The sequence below is a fragment of the Somniosus microcephalus genome, chromosome 14 (genome assembly GCF_052327205.1).
Source record: "Somniosus microcephalus isolate GS21.2 chromosome 14, FLI_Smic_1.0, whole genome shotgun sequence".
NCBI lineage: Eukaryota > Metazoa > Chordata > Chondrichthyes > Squaliformes > Somniosidae > Somniosus > Somniosus microcephalus.
The window spans coordinates 35145169-35166101 of record NC_141000.1 but is presented as its reverse complement, the minus strand read 5'-3'; the positions used below and the strand labels follow the sequence as shown (position 1 = coordinate 35166101).

The 20933-nt window shown below is 44.4% G+C and overlaps 2 protein-coding genes across 5 annotated transcripts in view; one reads left to right on the top strand and one right to left on the bottom strand.

Moving 5' to 3' along the window:
• The window catches only part of gtf2f2a (general transcription factor IIF, polypeptide 2a), a 107980-nt gene that overhangs the window by 70378 nt on the left and 16669 nt on the right, over positions 1-20933 (top strand). For all 4 annotated transcript variants that reach the window (XM_086006497.1, XM_086006498.1, XM_086006495.1 and 1 more), the window contains one exon: positions 17174-17255. In XM_086006497.1, coding sequence (XP_085862623.1) covers positions 17174-17255 — 82 coding nt within the window. The remainder of the gene's footprint in view (positions 1-17173; positions 17256-20933) is intronic.
• kctd4 (potassium channel tetramerization domain containing 4) lies at positions 2107-4713 on the bottom strand. The gene has a single exon (XM_086006499.1). The coding sequence runs from the start codon at positions 4442-4444 to the stop codon at positions 3674-3676; it is 771 nt and encodes a 256-aa protein (XP_085862625.1). The 5' UTR covers positions 4445-4713; the 3' UTR covers positions 2107-3673.

Below are 20933 nucleotides of genomic sequence, written 5' to 3'. Positions count from 1 at the left end.
AAAAGTTAAATCGTGCTTGACTAATCTACTGGAATTTTTTGAGGATGTACAGGAAACTTTCTGGTATCCGGCATCACGGGACCGAGCTGGTGCCGTTAGATCAAAACTGCCGTAGAAACCAGCGCTAATGTTAAAACATACGGAGCTCAGAGCGCCGGGTGAAGCAACAAACCCTGTTGCTCAAAACAGTCGGCGCAGCTTGCAAGCGTCTAGCTGAAGCTGTTGCTTAGCTACAGAGACGCTTGCAGAGCCAGGACTGCAGAAAAGAAGCAACGAAAAGAAAAAAAATTATCTGAACCGACTCCTGAATTTTGCCGGTAGATAGAGCTTTCCGGACATTTAACCTCCGGATAAACGAAAGTTTCCTGTACCTGGTAAAATAGATAAGGGAGAACCAGTGGATGTGGTGTATTTGAACTTTCAGAAGGCTTTCGATAAGGTCCCGCATAAGAGATTAGCGTGTAAAGTTAATGCACATGGGATTGGGGGCAAGGTACTGACTTGGATAGAGAACTGGTTGGCAAACAGGAAGCAAAGAGTTGGAATAAATGGGTCTTTTTCCGAGTGGCAGGCAGTGACTAGTGGGGTACCGCAGGGATCGGTGCTAGGACTCCAGCTATTCACAATATATATAAATGATCTAGATAAGGGAACTAGATGTAATATCTCCAAGTTTGCAGACGACACAAAGCTGGGTGGGCGTGTGTGCTGTGAGGAGGATGCCGAGAAACTCCAGGATGATTTGGACAGGTTGGGTGATTGGGCAGAAGCATGGCAGATGCAGTATAATGTGGATAAATGCTAGCTTATCCACTTTGGTGGCAAAAACAGGAAGGCAGATTATTATCTGAATGGCAATAGATTGGGAGAAGGGGAAGTGCAACGAGACCTGGGTGTCCTTGTGCACCAGTCGCTGAAGGTAAGCATGCAGCTGCAGCAGGCAGTTAAGAAGGCAAATGGTATGTTGGCCTTCATAGCGAGAAGGTTCGAGTACAGGAACAAGGATGTCTTGCTGCAGTTGTACAGGGCCTTGGTGAGACCACACCTTGAGTATTGTGTGCAGTTTTGGTCGCCTTATCTGAGGAAGGATGTTCTTGCCATGGAGGGAGTGCAGCGAAGATTCACCAGACTGATACCTGGGATGGCAGGAATGACGTATGAGGAGAGATTGGGTCGATTGAGCTTATACTCGCTGGAGTTTAGAAGAGTGAGAGGGGATCTCATTGAAACTTATAAAATTCTAACAGGACTAGACAGACTAGATGCAGGAAGGATGTTCCCGATGGCCGGGGAGTCCAGAACCAGGGGTCACAGTCTAAGGATAAGGGGTAAGCCATTTAGGACAGAGATGAGGAGGAATTTCTTCACCCAGAGAGTGGTGAACCTGTGGAATTCTCTACCACAGAAGGCAGTGGAGGCCAATTCATTAAATATATTCAAGAAGGAGTTAGAAATATTTCTTAAGGCTAAAGGGATCAAGGGATATGGGGAGAAAGCAGGGACAGGGTACTGAATTTGGATGATCAGCCATGATCTCGTTGAATGGCGGAGCAGGCTCGAGGGGCCGAATGGCCTACTCCTGCTCCTATCTTCTATGTTTCTATCTTCTATGTAATCCAAAACAGGGGGGCATAATCTTAAAATTAGGACATCTTTAAATGTCACCTGTTGGAATTGGGTATAATTTTTCAGACATTCTCCCATGGCACAGATTGTGTGATACATATTTCAAGGGAATCGAGAATAACAAAAGGAATCCAAAACCTGTAAAGTAAAGAGTAAACAAACACAGCACTGATATGGAACATTGGTAGAAATTAAAAATAAAAGCAAGGGTAATGTGGGAAAGAAACCAGCCAAGGCACTCGGTACTTCATAAGTTGTATTTCTGTAAATTGAGACAACAGTATCCTTTGTTTCAAAGAAATATTTAATAGAATTAGTGACCAAATGATGCATTGTGGAAAATCACCGAATCAAGCTGTTTAAACAAAACATTTTTCTATTTGATTTAATGTTTTATTTTTCTCCCTTTTTTCTGATATTTTTGTATCTTTTTTTATTAATGTTGAAAACAATTTAAAAACAGGAAAACACTTGTTTTGATTTAAAAATCTTTATTTATAGCCGGATATTAGTGAAACACATGCCATGCTTAACATAACTGCTTTAAATACTTCAATCATATTTAACAATATTGTCTGATATTTGCAATTATTAATATATAATTCATAATTGTGGATCATCATTTATCATATTTCTTACCAGAAAGTCTCATTACCAGGCCCAAGAGAACAAAAGATACTTTGATTAGTAAAATGCAAGTTCTCTTTTCTCCCTTTAGTATTGTTTATATCTAAGCTATTCCCTCCCCTCCATCTTATCCCCAGTAAGAGGACAGATGGGAGACTCGCGGCTGACTCATTACTGGTGCTGTCCTGTAAGAAGTTGTTAGCAAATATGTATGGGTGGCTTGTTGTGACTGCCGATATTTTTTTCTTCCCTGTGATGAATGACCTGGACTGTGCCGGATACTTCCCCACAGTGACATGATTGAGATTTGGCGCTCACTATTGATTATTGATGATGGTTGATGTCTCCCATCATTCTGTGGCACCATTTGTAAAATGCAATCAATCGGTAATTTTTTGGGGGGAAAATTTAGAGTTCATTCCAGAGTAACAAAAGGTGGTTGGTTTGGTAGTCATTTGAATTCAGGGATGCACTGTGTAAACTTATATTAGTTAACCTGATGCAGCCCATTTGAAGAAGAACATGCGCATGCTGAAATAATGTCATGATTGTTTAATAGCTCCCGAGTATCTGCAGTGTTAATAGAACAGAAATTGGCAACTTGGAGTGAATTCAACTTCATGGTGTAATGAGGAATTTGAATGTGTGAATATTGAATGGATCATGGCAATTAAATAAGAACATCCTGATGCACAAATTTAAATTTGCTTGCTTTTTTGTTTTAAATTCAGAGTGGATATTTTTCTGTAGAGGTTTACAACACAGACGGAGGCAATTCGGCCCACTGTGGCTGTGCCAGCTCTTTGCTGGAGCAATCCAGAACTAATCTCACTGTCGCAGTCTATAGTCCGCAACTAGTGAAACTGTGATGCTTTTTCAGGTACTTATCTGAACATCATCACTTGGAACCCTATGGGATAGAGCTGAAATCGTTTCGAGACTTAAATTACTATGGTATTAGCTTGCATCATGTCTTTAAAAAAAATTGTAAGAATATATTTTCCCTAAGAATTTAATTTCCGGGGAAAGAAAATGAGCACACATTTCAAAGCATATGAGACGATGAAACAATTTTGAAATTAAGTTTATCTTTCCTGTACAGAATATTATGGTAATACTTGATCTAAATAATTTATTCATTGTAGATTCTTAATCAGCAAAGCAAATAAATTTCAAATGGAAGTGATGTGGTGGAGCAAGATGCTTGTGTGCAAATTGAAGAGCTTATTATGTAATCAGGTGATTTGAATTCTGTTTTACAATTTAATGGTGCATAACACACTACATCATTACAATAATCTATTGACTGAGCAGTCTATTTTATAGTCTCACTATAGTGGCACAGTAGTTGCAAAAGAGTGCTTTGTACCTCTGTTTTAGTGATGTGCAGCACGCTTCTGCATTACTTGTAAAGCAGGATTTACTTAAGAAAATGAAGTGAATCACTCTGAACAATTGACCCCTTCGAGCTGTCCAAGCTGGTCAGCAACTTAAAGTCACTCTTTAAAGCCATCATGACGGTCTCGAACTTTAGGGTCTCCAGCGTGCATACAAAGGTGTTGTCTTCCTTCAGAACAAGCCGCGCGCCACTTTCTGATTTAATGAAGTATTTAAACTGAATGGCATGCGATGATGCCACAAATTCCTCGGGAAACCCATCTAGACGGCTTTTTGACACTTGAATAATGCGTGACTTGATCCTTGTTATGAAATCTGAAGAGTTGCAGTAGATTCTGAGGCCGTGTGAGCGGTCATGGCTGTCGGTTATTTCCAGGAATGTGGCCTCTGGCGCCTGCCGCGCAGTTGCACACTTGGCTTTCAGGGCATCTGTCAGAGGTTTTATTTGGTAGAATTCTGCCTCCTGTGCCAAAAGTTGAATCTCTCGAAAGCCTTCTGGTAGGAGAAGTTCGCCATTTCGTAGGAAGTTAAGGACATGCCTGAACAGCGAACCATCACGATCTATGAAGCAATTCCCATCTACATCAACAGTACTCTGAATTTTGCCATTTACCAAAGCTTCCAGTAAGGAATCAACGTACTTGGTTAAAGTACGTCTCTGCGTTGTATAGAGATGCCCACCAACGTTAATGGTGATCACAGCCGCTTTGCAGTTCTTGCCCTTTTGCAAGCCTTCTGTAATGTTGCATTTTCCTTCACAGTCAGTCTCCTTTTTATTGATCTTCCCTTCCATTCCACAAACCTTGATGTTAATTAGGCTGTGCTGTGTTGCATTTGCTGGTTGTAAAGAAGATCACCTGTATGCAGTATAGTAGGAATAATGAAATGGAAGTGTTGGCAGGGTTTCATAAGATGTCAGCACCATTTCACTGTAGGTGGCATTTCATCTTTGCATGCAGTGAATTTGCAGCAATATAATTTGATACTGAAATTTGCCCTTAACACACTCGAGGCAGAAGTGGAGTTGCCGCCTCTCGGTGAATTAAAGCTGTCTGGCTTCATTTTTTCCTAACATAGACATGAGGTATTACCAGAATTGCACCCGTGTAAAAGATGCTCCGCATGCAGCCTGTCATGAGTTTTGTTCTCTGCTGGGAGAGAGTTAATGTTGATATAGCTGTTCTTTGTGTGCTCAAGCCACTGACCTGTGCTTGTCACATGCATTGGTTGCTGGCTATGTGATTTCCCAGGAGCTAGGGCTAAAGAACGGAGCTAATCTCACTCACTGATGTACACAAATGGTTTTAAAACTATTCAGCTATGAAGCAACAATTTTGTTTTTAAGGAAGGCCTCCATAGCTCCTACTTGTTTCTGGAAAATTAAATTATTAGACACTGCAGCTTTAACATGATTCATTTGTCAATAAGCTTCCACAAGCTGTGGGATGAGTCTATTTGGAATTCACATGCATAAGTCGAAAACTAATCATCCATCTGGTTTTCAAATGAGAAAATATACATTTTGTAGCAGTCATTCCATTTTATTTCCTCAGCTGACATTAAGTGAAAAAGATTTAAATATTTAATTGAATTGGAAGAGCTTAGTCTGTTTTTTGGATTGCTGTAACTGCAAGTTTCATTTATTTAGCACTGACATGTTAGACTGTCAATTTCAGATGATCCTGAAGCTTTAATAAAGAAAGAAACTGCTACTCAATTGGGAAATTTCCTTTAGCATACATTATAAGTGGTATTGTTTGTTCTGAAATGGATGGTGACAGCTCACTACCCTCTCAGTGCACAAAGTTGTAGATGGGATGAATTATTTTGATTCAAAGTCAAGATTTCAGAGGTGTTTGTATAACTTAAATTACATTCTTCTGATCTACTCCTAGAACCTTACTCTTTAAAAACTTCATTTGCAGAATTTTATATAATGCCTGTGAACTGGATGATTGACGAATTTAGTTATTTCTTCAAAGAATTCCAATCAGTTTGAGATGTCACTTAATTAGTTCTAAACTGATGCTGACATCTTGCTGCCACTAAGTGCTTGAGAATTTTTTTCTGCTAACTGGTGTATAATTCTTTTACTTGTGTCTTGTTGCTTTTTCACTGGGCTGTTAGAAACACCACTTTCCAATTTCCAATAACCCCAGAACTTATGGAGCTCATCACTTATTTCCTTTTTTTTTTTAATGAGAGTACCGATACAGAGTACAGGTTATGAACCAACAGTATCCAAGAGGTCAGTTAGCCTGATACTAGGACCCTCTCTGGCCAGCTCACAAGGGGCACACAACAGAGGGCTAGTGAGGACTGTCGTACCAATTTTCCACAAATGTGTAGTAATGAGCTGATGTAGGAAACACAATGCTATATGGTTTGTGTCTCAGCACGGGTATGGAGCATACAGCCAGGGTTTTTAATGGACAAGAAATCACAGGCTGGCGAATGCACAAGCAGAAAATGTCAGTCCACAAGTCAGCTGGAGAAGGCTGACTAGGTGTAAAGTAACTATTTATGCTGAAACAGTGAACAAAGGTGGCAAATATCTGGTTAAATCTGTCATACAACGTCGAGACTTAAATGTGCAAACCACAATGTACTTTAATGCAAACAGGAAGAACTTTGTCCAGATAACAACAACAACTTGTATTTATATAGCGCCTCTAACATAGTAAAACGTCCCGTGGCATTTCACAGGAGCGTTATCAAACAAAATTTGACACCGAGTCACATGAGATATTAGGGCAGATGACCAAAAGGTTGGTCAAAATAGGTAGGTCTTAAAGGAGGAAAGAGAGGTAGTGAGGCGGAGAGGTTTAGGGAGGGAGTTCCAGCACGGTGGCATAGTGGTTAGCACTGTTGCCTCACAGCGCCAGAGACCCGGGTTCGAATCCGGCCTCGGGCGACTGTCTGTGTGGAGTTTGCGCATTCTCCCCGTGTTTGCGTGGGTTTTCTCCGGGTGCTCCGGTTTCCTCCCACAGTCCAAAGATGTGCGGGTTAGGTTGATTGGCTATGATAAATTGACCCTTAGTGTTAGGGGGATTAAATACGTGGGGTTACAGGGATAGGGTGGGACATGTGTTGGTGTAGGGGTTACGAGGATCGGGTGGGATATGTGTCAGTGCAGGCTCGATGGGCCGAAATGGCCTCTATCTGCACTGTGGGGTTTCTGTGATTCTGTGAACTTAGGGCCTTGGCAGCTGATGGCACGTCCACCAATGGTGGAGCGATTAAAATTGGGGATGCACGAGGCAGAGGGGCGCCGATATCTTGGGAGGGTTGTGGGGCTGGAGGAGATTAGAGATAGTTATTTGTACAGGTGTTCTTGAGCAGTTTTTGTGGAAATTCACTTTTATTCAGATTTCCAGAAGGAATGCTTTCGTCGTGATAATCTCAAGTATTTAATGTGCGGTTTTTGCATTAGATTTCAGGAGTAATGCTTGGAAAAACAGGAGTGTGTTTAAAGTTCAATTATAGTTTGTATAGTAGTCCAGCAGTTTTAATGGTTTGTAGTAGTTTGTGGAATAGCGTAATCCAACCGTTGGCTCAATAATATAAGTTGGGGAAAGATGGTATGGACTAACATGCAGGAAGTTAGAAAATGGTTGCTGAAAAAGTAGAAAGAAGATCACTCAAAGATGTGACCCATAAGCCACTGCAGAGGTAAATGGAATAAAAACAGAAAATGCTGGGAATACTCAGCAGGTCAGGCAGTAACTGTGGAGAGAGAAACAGTGTTAACGTTTCAGGTCGATGACTTTTGTCGTCAGAACTTTGTCAGGTCATCGACCTGAAACATTAACTCTGTTTCTCTCTCCACAGTTACTGCCTGACCTGCTGAGTATTTCCAGCATTTTCTGTTTTTATTCCAGATTTCCAGCATCCGCAGTATTTTGCTTTTGTATTAGAGGAAAATGAAATTGTTTTCATGTAGCAGATAAACTGCCTGCTTTTTTTCCATTCTAGGGATGTGGGCATCGCTAGCAATGCCAGCATTTATTGCCCATACCTAGTTGCCCTTGAGAAGGTGGTGGTGATCTGCCTTCCTGAACCACTGAGTCTATGTGGTGAAAGTACTCCCACAATGGCGTTAGGTAGGGAGTTCCAGGATTTTGACCCAGTGACCATGAAGAAATGATATTAATATGTAAATGCTAGAGCTAGAGAATAGGTGGTCTCTTATTTCTTGACATTTTTGAAAGATAAAAAAACTCCATAAAATTGTTCCTGGCAACTGTTTTTACATGCAAAAATGGAATATGAAACTAATTGGCAGAATTTACTTTATGCATTTAAAATGTTGATTGATATTGTTAGTGGAATTGAGAGGATTTCCTTCACACAGATTGAACAGGTTGGGGCTTTTTTCTTTAGAAAGGAGAAGACTTAGAGGTGACCTGAGAAGACTTTAAAATTATGAATGGGTTGGACAGAGTAGATGTGGAGAGAATGTTTTCACGTGTGGTAGAATCCAAAACTAGGATACAAGATAGTTACTAATAAATCCAATAGGGAAATAAAAGACATTTCTTCACTCAGCAAGTGCTTAGAATGTAGAACTCGTTACCACAGGAAGTGGTTGAGACAAATAGCTTAGATGCTTTCAAAAGGAAACATGACATGAGAGGAAAGGAATTGAAAAATATGGTGAAAGGCTGAGATGAGGTAGCTAGAATGGGAGGAAACTCGCGCAAAGTATAAACACCAGCACAGACTAATTGGATTGAATAGCCTGTTTCTGTGCTGTATTTTTTATTTATATATATAAAAGGATCGTGGTGTCTGTCTGTCTGTCTGTCCGGGGCATCACTCAAAAGTTAGAGCGTAACTACACATGTTATATCAAAAGAAAGCTTATGATTAGGGGAGTCTCATAGGCGTATTTATTTTTTGGTCGGACAAAAATTGTTCGGACAGTATACAAAAAACATTCAAAAAATGGACAAAATCCGCTCATCAGCGGTTGACCAATCCTACCGCTCATTAGTGTTGAGTGACGTGATGGTTGGCCAATTGGGAAACATTTCATGGCGTTTGTGGGCGGGGCCTAATCTTTCAAACTGCTGAGCTGAGGTGAGTGGCGGCCATTAAAGACCGGCCGGGCCTGAAGCTAAAAAAATGGTAATGGAGGTGAGGAAATTGTTGATTCATTAGTATTGATTCAGGAATTTCTCTCTCTCTCTCTCTCTCTCTCTCTCTCTCTCTCTCTCTCTCTCTCTCTCTCTCTCTCTCTCTCTCTCTCTCTCTCTCTCTCTCTCTCTCTCTCTTCCCTTCCCTCTCTCCCCTTCCCTCTCTCTCTCTCTCCCCTTCCTCTCTCTCTCTCTCTCTCTCTCTCTCTCTCTCTCTCTCTCTCTCTCCCCCTTCCCTCTCTCTCTCTCTCTCCCCTTCTCTCTCTCTCTCTCTCTCCTCCCTTCTCTCTCTCTCTCTCTCCCCCTCTCTCTCTCTCTCTCTCCCCTTCCCTCTCTCTCTCTCTCTCTCTCCCCTTCCCTCTCTCTCTCTCTCTCTCTCCCCTTCCCTCTCTCTCTCTCTCTCTCTCCCTCCCTCTCTCTCTCTCTCTCCCTCTCTCCCTCTCTCTCTCTCCCCTTCCCTCTCTCTCTCTCTCTCTCCCCTTCTCTCTCTCTCTCTCTCTCTCTCTCCCCTTCTCTCTCTCTCTCTCTCTCTCCCCTTCTCTCTCCTTCCTTCCCCCTCTCTCCTTCCTTCCCCCTCTCTCCTTCCTTCCCCCACACAGACGGACAGACTCATTGATATATATATAGATAAAAATTATTTCTACTTTTTTCATAACAACATGCCCTCAAAAAACCCTCGGCACCGCCGGGCACTCCAGCTAGTATTCTATATAATTCTATATATCCAAGTCAGAACAGTGTGTGACTTGAAGGGAAACTTGGAGGTGATGGTGTTCCTATGCACCTTCTGCTCTTGTCTTTCTAGGTGGTGGAGGTCATTGGTTTGGGAGGTGCTGTCGAAGAAGCCTTGGCGAGTCTCTGCAGTGCATCCTGTAGATAGTATACACTGCAGCCACGGTACGCCAGTGGTGGAGGGAATGGATATTTAAGGTGGTGGATGGTATGCTGATCAAGCGAATTGCTTTGACCTGGATGGTGTCGAGCTTCTTGAGTGTTATTTCAGCTGCATCCATCCAGGCAAGTTGAGAGTACTCCATCATACTTCTGACTTGTGCCTTGTAGGTGGTGGAGAGGCTTTGGGGAGTCAGGAGGGGAGCCACTCGCTGCAGAATACCCAGCCTCTAACCTGCTCTAGTAGCCATGACATTTATGTGGCTCATCCAGTTGAATTTCTGGTCAATGGCTATCCCCCAGGATGTTTATGGTGGGGGACTTGGTGATGGTAATGCCATTGAATGTCAAGGGGGGTGCTTAGACTCTCTTGTTGGAGATTGTCATTGCCTGCTATGTTTGCCTATGTAACAGTGACTGCACCTCAAAAACACTCCTTTGGCTATAAATCACTTTGAGACATCCTGAGGCTGTGAAACATACAAGTGCATGTTCTTTATTTGTCTCTTTGTATCTTTGGGATGAGCTGAAAATGGACTCGTTTTTAATTGGTGCTCTACTTGGCTCCTACTGGTGGCCAAGCTGGGTCTTTGTAATTGGTTGGGTTTATGCAGAATGCCTTGCACCAAATTAGGCATCACATTTTTTTTTTAAGTGTCAAATGAACCTATATCACAATTATTCTTCCTACACTACAATAAAATACCCAAGAACAGATGACGAATGAACCTCCAGATTCTCCAGTCACCTTACTCGATCTAGTTAAGGACGGATGCCGCTGTATGTATACTTATTTCTGTGTTGGCTTTACCCTTGACTTGTAGCAACCCGTAATTTTCCTGGAAGAGCGGGCGGGCAACCATTTTCAGCCCTTCGCTGACCATCTAATTCTGAAGGCCAGCTCTCCTCATGAATATGTTGTCCCATTTAGACATCAGTCAAGATAACTCTTAACATCCAGAGCAATCTTGAATACTAATTTAGTTGGGAAAGTGTAAAGAAATTTTGAGCTGTTAAAGGACAGTTTAATGGACTAGAAGGGGTTAACATTTTGTATGTAGAAACATGGGAAATAGGAGTAGTAAATAGCTGAGGCAAAAGCACTGATCCTTGCAGCACCCACTAGTTACAGCCTGCCAACCTGAAAATGACCCGTTTATCCCTACTCTCTGTTTTCTGTCTGTTAACCAATCCTGTATCCATGCTAATGTATTACCACCAACTCCATGAGCACATATCTTGCATAGCAACCTTTTATGTGGCACCTTATTGAATGCCTTTTGGAAATACAAATATACTACATCCACTGGTTCCCCTTTATCTACCCTGCTAGTTACATCCTCAAAAAACTCTCATAATTTTGTTAAACACAATTTCCCTTTCATAAAACCATGTTGACTCTGCCTAATCATATTATGATTTTCTAAGTGTCCTGTTACCACTTCCTTAATAATGGATTCCAGCATTTTCCCCAACGACTAATGTCAGGCTAACTGGCCTGTAGTTCCCTGTTTTCTCTCTCCCTCCTTTCTTGAATAGCGGGGGTGCATTTGCTACCTTCCAAACCACTGGGACCGTTCTAGAATCTAGGGAATGTTGGAAGATCAAAACCAATGCATCTACTATCTCTGCAGCCACCTCTTTTAGAACCCTAGGATGTAAGCTGTCCGGTCCAGGGGATTTGTCGGCTTTTAGACCCATTAGTTTCTCAAGTACTTTTTCTCTACTGATCTTAATTACTTTAAGTTCCTCACTCTCATTATCCCCTTGGTTTCCCACTATTTTTGGTATGCTTGTGTCTTCTACTGTGAAGACAGATACAAAATATTTGTTTAAAGTCTCTACCATTTCCTTATTCCCCATTATAATTTCTCTGTCTCGGCCTCTAAGGGACCAAAGCTTACTTTTGCTATTCTCTTCCTTTTTACATACTTGTAGCAGCTCTTACAATCTGTTTTTATATTTCTTGCTAGTTTACTCTCATTCTATTTCCTCCCTTTTTATCAATTTTTGGTCATCCTTTGCTGGTTTCTAAAGCTGTCCCACTCCTCAGGCTTACTGCTATTCTTCACAAAATTATAAGGCCTAGAAATTCAGTTGTTTGCGCCAGCCGCTAGTGTCTTAGGAGGAGGAGAAGTGGGGCGCTAAGCGGATGGCGCCCGGGCGCGGCACGATGGGCGCCTCTCGCAAAATTCAGTTAAGATTTAGCAGCAGCGCAAAACCTTTGCGCGCGCAGATCCTGATGTCATTTCATGGTGCAACGCCCTTTGTGCGCCCCGAACCGGAAATTCAGTGGCGCCGGCCTATTGTGCGCCTGGCGCCCCCCGCGACTGATATAGGGGAACGGTTCCCAGTCGCTACAGGGGGCGCTAATTAAAGGGGACTCCTCCTGCAGTATAAATGGCAGCCATTTTGCTCCACTCCTTCTTTGTGAGAGACGGATATTTGGAGAGAGACAAAGTTGGAGCGCTTTCTGGTTTGGCTCAACACTCGCACAGGTACTTGTGGCTTCAGGCCAGAGCTTTACACTTGTATTTAACTTTCAGTGTCATAGCATTGATTGGAAACATATAATGGGGGCTGCAATGGGTGGAAACGTTGGCTTACTGCATTGCATTCAAAGGGCTCAGAGACGCCGTGAGAGAGTGCCAGTCATGGCCAGACGGAGAAGGGCCAACAGGCGTCGGCAAAGGAGGCCTTACCCACCCAGGGTATACCGCCAGCAGTTCTCATATCTGAACATGTCTGAGGAGCAGTGTGTTCGGAGGCTGCAATTCAGAAGGGAGGTGGTCACTGAGATCTGCCACCTGCTTCGCAGAGATCTGCAGCCACAGCTGAGGAGCAGGACGTCTCTGTCGGTGGCAGTGAAGGTGACGGTGGCTCTCAACTTCTATGCCACCGGCTCCTTCCAATCCGCTACTGGGGACATTTCCAACATCTCCCAGTTTGCGGTACATTGCTGCATCCGCCAGGTGACCAATGCCCTTTTCAGAAGGAGACGTCAGTTCATCTCCTTCCCCATGACCGTGGACAAGCAGCAAGAGCGTGCAATGGGCTTTGCAGCATTAGCGGGCTTCCCCATGGTGCAGGGCGCCATTGACTGCACGCATGTGGCTTTGCGGGCACCTCTAGAGAATGCCGAGGATTACCGCAACCGGAAGGGCTACCATTCGCTCAACGTGCAGTTGGTGTGTGACCACAGGCAGCTCATCCTAGCTGTCAATGCCCGCTTTCCAGGCAGCAGCCACGATGCCTTCATCCTGCGCCAAACTTCTGTGGCAGACATGTTCGAGGCCCAGCCTCACCCACGAGGATGGCTTCTCGGGGACAAAGGCTATCCTTTGTGCACCTGGCTGATGACCCCGCTCCGTGCGCCCAGCACCCCTGCTGAAGAGCAATACAATGACAGCCATCAAGCAACCAGGAACATCACTGAGCAAACAATCGGCGCGCTGAAGCAACGGTTCCACTGTCTGGATCGTTCGGGGGAGCCCTACAGTACTCGCCTGAGCGAGTCTCCCATTTCGTTGTCGTGTGCTGCATGCTGCACAATCTGGCTATCCGCAGGACTCGGCCACTGCCAGCAGACATTGGAGGACCACCAGAGGAGGAGGAGGAGCACCAGCACGGGAGGGAGGCAGAAAGTGCAAGGGCCGCCCGTCGGCGGCTTATTGCAAGTCGGTTCTAGGCCCCCACTCGGAATGGCTTGTGCCAATGACAGAAGATGAATGTAACTGCTCCGCAAGCCCTCAGCCAATCAAGGCAACCAAGACTTCCAAAAGCAAACATGGACAGTGCGATTTAAGAAAATTTTTTACTGAGACCTCTGTGCCCTTCCCACATGACAAACTAATGGAGAGAAACACCCCCAAAAAACACACACACACCAGTCTCGGCCTTTATATATAAAACAAATACACCAGTCTCGGCCTCTATATATAAAACAGCACATTTGGCCACACCTACTTTTTCCCCTGCGAGGGTGATCCGTCTCGCTTCCCTGACTGGCCCCTTCCCTCCCTGCAGCAGCTCCTCAATGGGACCTCAGTGGCTGCAGCAAGGCTGGGGGAAGGCTGCTGAGGGTCAGATGGTGAGATGGCAGATACCCTTGGGGGTCGGCCTGGACCAGCTCTGGGCCTGGAGGGGCCGGCTGCTGACTGCTCCAACTCTGCTTGGGCAGCAGCAGTCTGTCCTACGGCTGGTGGCAGCTGCAGTGGAGGAGTGGCAGTGTTGGCTGCAGGAATGCTGCCAACCTGACAGAGCACAGGAACTCCCTGGTCGGCTGATACAGTGGCACGCGCACGGGCCAGCACTGCAGCATGCGCAGCAATCTGCTGAAGCACAGACTGCTGGGCAGCTGCGGCGCGGCAAGTGCCCCGGCGATGCCGGGCCGATCCTGTGAGTGTGGCAGCAGTTAGTGCCCGTGTGGCCCTGGTCTGTGTCTGCATGACAGCAGCCAGTGAATGCACGGCATGATTGAGCACTTGGCTAGAAGCCGCCTGTGCTGCCGCGAAGTCCTGCAGACTCCTGGCCTGTGCTGCCCCGAATTGTTGCAGACTCCTAGCCTGTGCTGCCCCGAATTGCTGCACACTCCTGGCCTGTGCTGCCCCGAATTGCTGCACACTCCTGGCCTGTGCTGCCCCAAATTCCTGCACACTCCTTGCCAGTAACTCTATGGAGTCAGGCATCCTTGCCACTGCAGCCATGAGCTCAGTGTGCTTGCACTCAGCCTGGGCGCCCATTTCCACTAGGAGCCGCACCTCCTCTGCGCTCACCGTAGCAGGACTGGAGGCCGCACTCGCCCTCTGGGGAGAAGGCCGCCGAGCTTCCCCACCCCTCCCGCGTTGCTGCAGCCCGCAGGGCCCCGGAGCTTCACTCTCCTCCGACCCTTCCCCCCTGCTCCCCTCCAGGGAAGACGTGTCACCATCATGGCCATGGGCTGCCTCGGCTGAGGGTGTCCCTGATGGGGCCGGCTTCTTCTTCCTCCTCCTCTATGTCGGACTCTGACACAGTGCCAGCTTGAGGGGCCACCTCCTCACCTGGCGATTCACCATCTGAAAGCAGGGAGGCACAAGAGTTGCTTTAGAGTGAGGACAGGGCGGCAGCGAGGGAGGCATGAGTGCTGTTATGCACTGCATTGGTTCGAGAGTGGCAAAGGATGCTGGTGTGAGGCGCAAGTGGACAGAGAGGTCAAAAAGGTGATGACCTTACCATTGGTGCCCAGAACAGGGTCGGCATCTCCAGTGGCGACGGGGGCCAATCAGCCGGCCTGCTATGATCCGCTGCACTCGCTGCTCTAGGTCGCTGAGCTGTTTCAGGTCAGGACGGCCTCCCCCGGTCGGTCACTGCTGTCTTCTGTTATGCGCCAACTTGCCCTGCAAGAGAAAGGATGGCCTCTAAGTACAGCGTGAAGCCCTGATCTTACCTGCACTGCCTCCCATGGTCGAATAGCCCTGACAGTGTGAAGCCCTGATCTTGCCTGCACTGCCTCCCATGGTCGAATCGCCCTGACAGTGTGAAGCCCTGATCTTGCCTGCACTGCCTCCCATGGTCGAATAGCCCTGACAGTGTTTAAAGTCCTGAATGTGCAAGTGCTTTTCATGACAGTCCCATAGCTGCTGGATGAGGGCTGGGCAATTAGGGCTTACAGGTCCCTTTGGCCATAAAGTGAGGTGCACATGCAGGGATGAGGAGGATACTGGAAACGGTACTCACCCTGACAACCCGAGTGAGGTCGTTGAATTTTTTCCGGCATTGGGTTGGAGTCCTGCCAACCACACTGTTGGACGTGCCCCTGTTTGCCACCTCCCTCCAGGCTTTCCGATATTCGGTGGACAGCGGCCTCCTGCCACCCTCGGAAGAGGACATGGCGCCTGCGCTCCACTGCGCCAACCAGCACCCTCAGGTCACCCTCGCCGAAGCGCTGCGCTCTCTCCCTGGCCTTCTCCATTCTCCTGGGCGTGGAGCAGTTCCAGCAGCAGTGTTCAGGCCTTGCTTTAGGGCTGCAGTGTGCAGGGCGTGGCAGCCAAACAATTCCACCCTCCCCCCCCCTTTAAGAACTGACTGGCGCCTGACTGACTGCCCTCAATGAGCAACTCGCCGCACATGCGCTGCGCCCGCCCTCGGTGTTAGTGCCCCAGAAGGGGAAGGAGGAGAAAATATGGCGAGGCTTCCAGCTCTTGGTCATTGTCTAGTGACATCTGCTGGGGTGCCTGTGGGGATGTCTGGCTAGGACAAAATGGGCATGGTTGCGATGCTCCCGTAGTTGAATAGACTGCCCACACTTGCCATCAGTGTTCATATAAGTAATGGCCATTGGTTTGCGGTACCAAGGAGTGCCTGTGCAAATGTACATCAGCAAGGAGTTGAGCCTTCAACAGAGAAGAAGGGGGAATATTTGGAGATGGGATGGAGAAAGGGGATGTTGGATTAAATAAAAAGGATTAGTGAAGCAGTCTACTTTTTAAATACAGTGGTAATATTTTTTACAGTGCTGCTTAAAGATACGTCAATGCATTAGCAGGAGACAAAGGAGCTTTTCACCCGGGCTGTTTTCCATATTGCCATTGATTATTTTTGCCTTCAGCCTTTGCCGAATTGTAATTGGGTCTCAGGCTGACGTGAAAGCACATTCATTACGTGTGGGTTTTTCTGAAGAAAACTATAAGAATTTGGTTAAATTTGTATTAAGGATTAAAGTCTATATTTTTTTCAGCTCCAGGGTGTTGCATTTTTATAGACTGTTCTGTCAATGAAAATCAGTATTCAAAGGCTCATTGGGTCACAGCTGCTCATGTTTATTTAATATTTATTCTGAATTAATTTTGTGATGTTTAGTGCCTAGATACAGGGTTTTTAATTACTCTGGTATTTAATTTGAAGATAGGAAAAGGAAGGTCTTGCTGCTCTTTGTAGCCTCTTCAGCTATAATAAATCTGTAAAAATAAAAATAATTTTGGGAGAGAGGGAATGTTGTTGGAAGCTTTCTTTTCTTTCCCCACATTCTCCCAGCTGCCATTCTACCAATTGTTACTCATTTCACTGTATTCAGAATCTGGCTGAAATTGCCATTTGATAAACATTCTACTCCAATGCAAAGGAAATGGAAGCATGCTGTTCCTCCATTCACACTAAAGTCCCTAGCCACACTGTGTCCTGATTGCTCAGCCATATTCAGCAGTTCGCCTTGAACCAGGCAGGCAAACAGCAGTGGCTGCTCCCTTATAACACAGCACAAAGTTAGATGCAAGTCACCCAACCCATAGTTTTACCATGACACAGGATTAAATGAATGGTGGGTAATTGTGCCCCATCATCTTGCTGCATTCAGTTTTCAAAAGTGGGGTTTGGGTAAACGAAGCAACGGCTTTTGACACATCCTGATTGTAATTTTACATCTGACAGATTTTGGTGTTCTAAATTTTAGCAATGTTCTTCAATGCTGTGTATAATTCCCAAACGTTCATTTTGATTTTCCTTTTTCTCACCCTAAGAAAAACTAACCTTTGAAGGAGTCGTGGTTCAGCGTGCAGAATGTAGACCAGCTGTCAATGAATCTTACATGAGATTAAAAAGGTCAGTAGTCACTTTGGTAACAAAGTAACATTTTGTTTACATTCACTGTTTGACACCCTGTGGTCTCCAGTGCATAAAGTGGTTCTTGATGCAAACCCAGTCGTAATATTGCTTGTCGTGAAATTCAAAACTCATTTACCTTATGTGTAACTGTATTAGCTGGTCACCAAAATACTGCGATGTGCTACTCGTGGCTCCCTATTTTTATAGAAAAAATCGTAAATGGTTCTCTCCCTGAGAGAGGTTTCCAGAAGGCATCGTGTGACTCTTAAGAGGTCAATGTTAACCATATCCAAGCTGCCCACTGACACCCTTTCTTATGGACTGCTCACAAGATAACTCGCCAAATCGCGAAAGGGCTGACGTCTCACTTGATAAAAACATCATGGAGTTGGTCTGGTCGCTCCACTGACCCACCTGAGTAACATGGCAACATCCTTAGCATTGATTGGGCTGAAAAACTAACTTTCTGGGGCCAGTTTTCAGCTGATCGGACAGGAGTTTTTGATTATGTGGGTCCCAGCTCCAGAATGGCTTGTTTATGACTGGTAGATTGAGTGTTCTAACTTTCAAACAAAAGAAATGCAGAAAAGTTAATTGAAAGGGAAGAATGGGAACCAGGTGAGCATCAGGGAAAAGAGGAAGACAGAAAGCACAAGATTTTATTTTGCTACGGTGTTAAACCTTCCACTGGGTTACATTTGTACTCAAGTTTCTCCTTGTTAAGGATGAGGGGTGGAATTTGATAGTCTTGTTTGGAGGAAGGTAAAACTGCGCTCAGAGTTGTCCCTTCTTTGCTCAGGGTGTCGTTGATGGCTTAGTATTCTAAGGAAAGTAGCAACAGTGTACAGTTGTGTATGTCTGTTAAGATATTCCTGCCTTCAAACTGAGTGGATTCAAATCACAATATTTTTAAGGGGGTTGGCCTTTTTTCAAAATTAGAAAGCATAAGAGCTAGCGATGTTTCACTACATAGTGTTACGGTGCAGGTTTATTCCTGTAATAATACTGGCTGGGGAGGGAGGAAGGTGAGGGAAGAGAAGAGGGTGCTGAGCAGAGGCCAGGCACATTGAGATGAGAAAAGGAATGCAGAACTGCACAGGCTGGACTCCTGTACCTTTTAGCTGCCACACTGGAATCCTAGGAGAAAATTTGTTGTCTTGGTGCCACTAGGATTTAAAAGTATGAAGAAAGTAAACTAAGTGGAAGATCTTATAATGCATTTTCAAAATTTGAGACTCCACAGGCTACTACTGGGCATTAGCAGATGGATTTTGTCCTTCAATACATAGGCATTTACTATTTGTGAAAATGTCAAAAACCTGCTGAACAAAATCCTTCTGTCAGTATTTTACTACCAAAAATACCACTGAGCCATATGAATGTGGTAGCAGTGGTTAAAGTGGACTGGAACACTATTTTAAGAGATTTCAGGTGAATGAGTTCACCATGTAAACAGGAGACTCACAAATTCACCCTTTTATTCATTAGCTCTTTGCTTTCTTGTGGTACTTGATTAAAGACTCAGGCATGCAGCCTGAGCCTCTGTGTGTGTTAATGCCCAGCCTTTATTTCAGCATTGTACGATTCTTACCAACCCCTGAGTCTTTTCCGCTAGGGTCACTATTAGCTCACTCCTGGGTCCAGCTCTCTAGAGCCACTGTTGGTACAGTGGGTTAAATTGCTCATTATAAGCATTAACTTGTCAAAATCAGTTATGCCAGTAAATTAAAAGTATTGCACATGGGAAAGAAAAATAGATAAACACGTATTCCATGATTGGTGTCGAAATAGCTAAAGATGAAGCTAAAAGGACTAAACTCGGCACTGAACCTGTCCAACCAATGCAGAGCAGCAAACTACACAGCCAGAACAGTAAAATATCGTGCAGCAACACCCACCATTATGCTTTACTGAAATCCTGATGGCAACCCCACTCAGCACCGCTTCTTAAGAGATTCCATTTTAACAGCCGATCTTTGTTGAGTTAGCTGACTACAACCAAGGTTTCAATTGACCTTTGTGCTGAGCTAAGGAGGGGGGGTGAAAAAAATCAACAATAGTTCCTGGACCCGATTGCTATTCAGTGACCTTTGCTGGAAAGCGTGCATGTAAGGACACAGGGTCGGATTCAGCTATGAGGCCCTCTACGATCAGACAGTCTGCCGATACTCAGAACAGTATTGCACAGGAAGAACAGCCACTCAAGTGAGGTACAGTACTGTGCGTCGGTAGAAATAAGTGCTTTAACAGAGATGGGGAGAAGACTGGAAGAAATAACCTTATTGCCAAAGAAAGAATATAATATTGCATTTAAGGCTTGTGCATATTTGAATATGGGGACTGTCTGTTCGCAGCTAACATACAAGTCTGTGTTGTGTAGTTGCGTGTTCTTGGTTTTTTTATTGTGAAAATCGTGAAATATGACTGGCACGAACAAGCTTGCTAGATGAATTTACCCTGATAAAGCATTTAAGAGCATAGTCTCTTCACAAAAGATAACCTTATCCACAATCAACAAACTCCCCAGAGTGCTGACCTTTGCAGGCAAAGGTTCCTGAATGTTAATTATTCAACATTATTAATGCTAATTATTTCATGTTTTTAAATGCACCCTATAACTGCCAAATGCTCAAACAAAATTGAATTTCATCATTACTGTCAGAATGATAAGTAGCTTTAATAAACAGTGTTGGGTACTCTCCTATTTAATAAGCACTGTGAATGCGATTCCAACCTCTTCAAAGAATCCTGAGAGTCCAGGTACAATATGTAAGGAATTGAAACATGTTCTGACTGACTGGTTTGTAATTCTGAATTAGAAATAGCATATTGGATGGTGAAAATGATCTTTGTATTGAGGCTTTACACCTTTGCATAGCATGTAATAGCAGTCAGGGCTGGTTAGCAGCTTATTGATTTTATTTTCTATTTCTGATCTAAATTGCCTTGTAAAATTTTACTGGAATTGTTGTTCTGAAGTCTGATGCTAACTGGTTTGTTTTGAATGTTGTAGTTTGGTGAATAACTTTTTTTCTCTTTCTGTACTATTCTAAAAGTAAGCAGAACCACATGCGTCAGACAAGTATCTAACAGATAATAATTTAGTAATTTGACCCTGACATTTACAGTAGAAATGAGGCAGAGATGCCGAATGCTTAAAATGGCTGAAGTTGAAAGAGCTGCTGTCAACGTCCATGCCCCTTGAGATAAATGCAAGGAATTATCATTTGGCTTTAACAACCTCTTATTCAGTGCTGACTTTCTGTTGATTTAAAAATGTCCACACATATAGTTTTGTTTGAATGATTTCACTGGCTGAGAGAAGTTAGTGATCAAAACGGTGCTATTGAGCTGCATTAACTGCTGGTTAGTGATTCCATCTGTGCTGATATGAATTGAGTTCCCTGCCATGGTTGAGCTCTAACTCCTCCAAGCGAGTATACACTGCACCATCAAAAGAAAACAAGCGCAAGGCAAGAAATAAAAGACGCTGACATTAATAACTCATTTTTTAAAGAAGTGATACCGGTGGTGGCAGTAACTCTCTTTTGAGCAAGCAATAAAAATAAAGACGTGATCATGCACCGTAGAGCCACATTTATAGAACAGAATCTGCCAGTCCGAAAACCACTGCAAACAGATTGTACAGAAATTGATCATTTTGGAGGCTTCATA

Excerpts from the sequence above, each read along its gene's own strand:
- kctd4 (XM_086006499.1), bottom strand. The coding sequence starts at position 4,444 with ATGGAAGGGAAGATCAATAAAAAGGAGACTGACTGTGAAGGAAAATGC.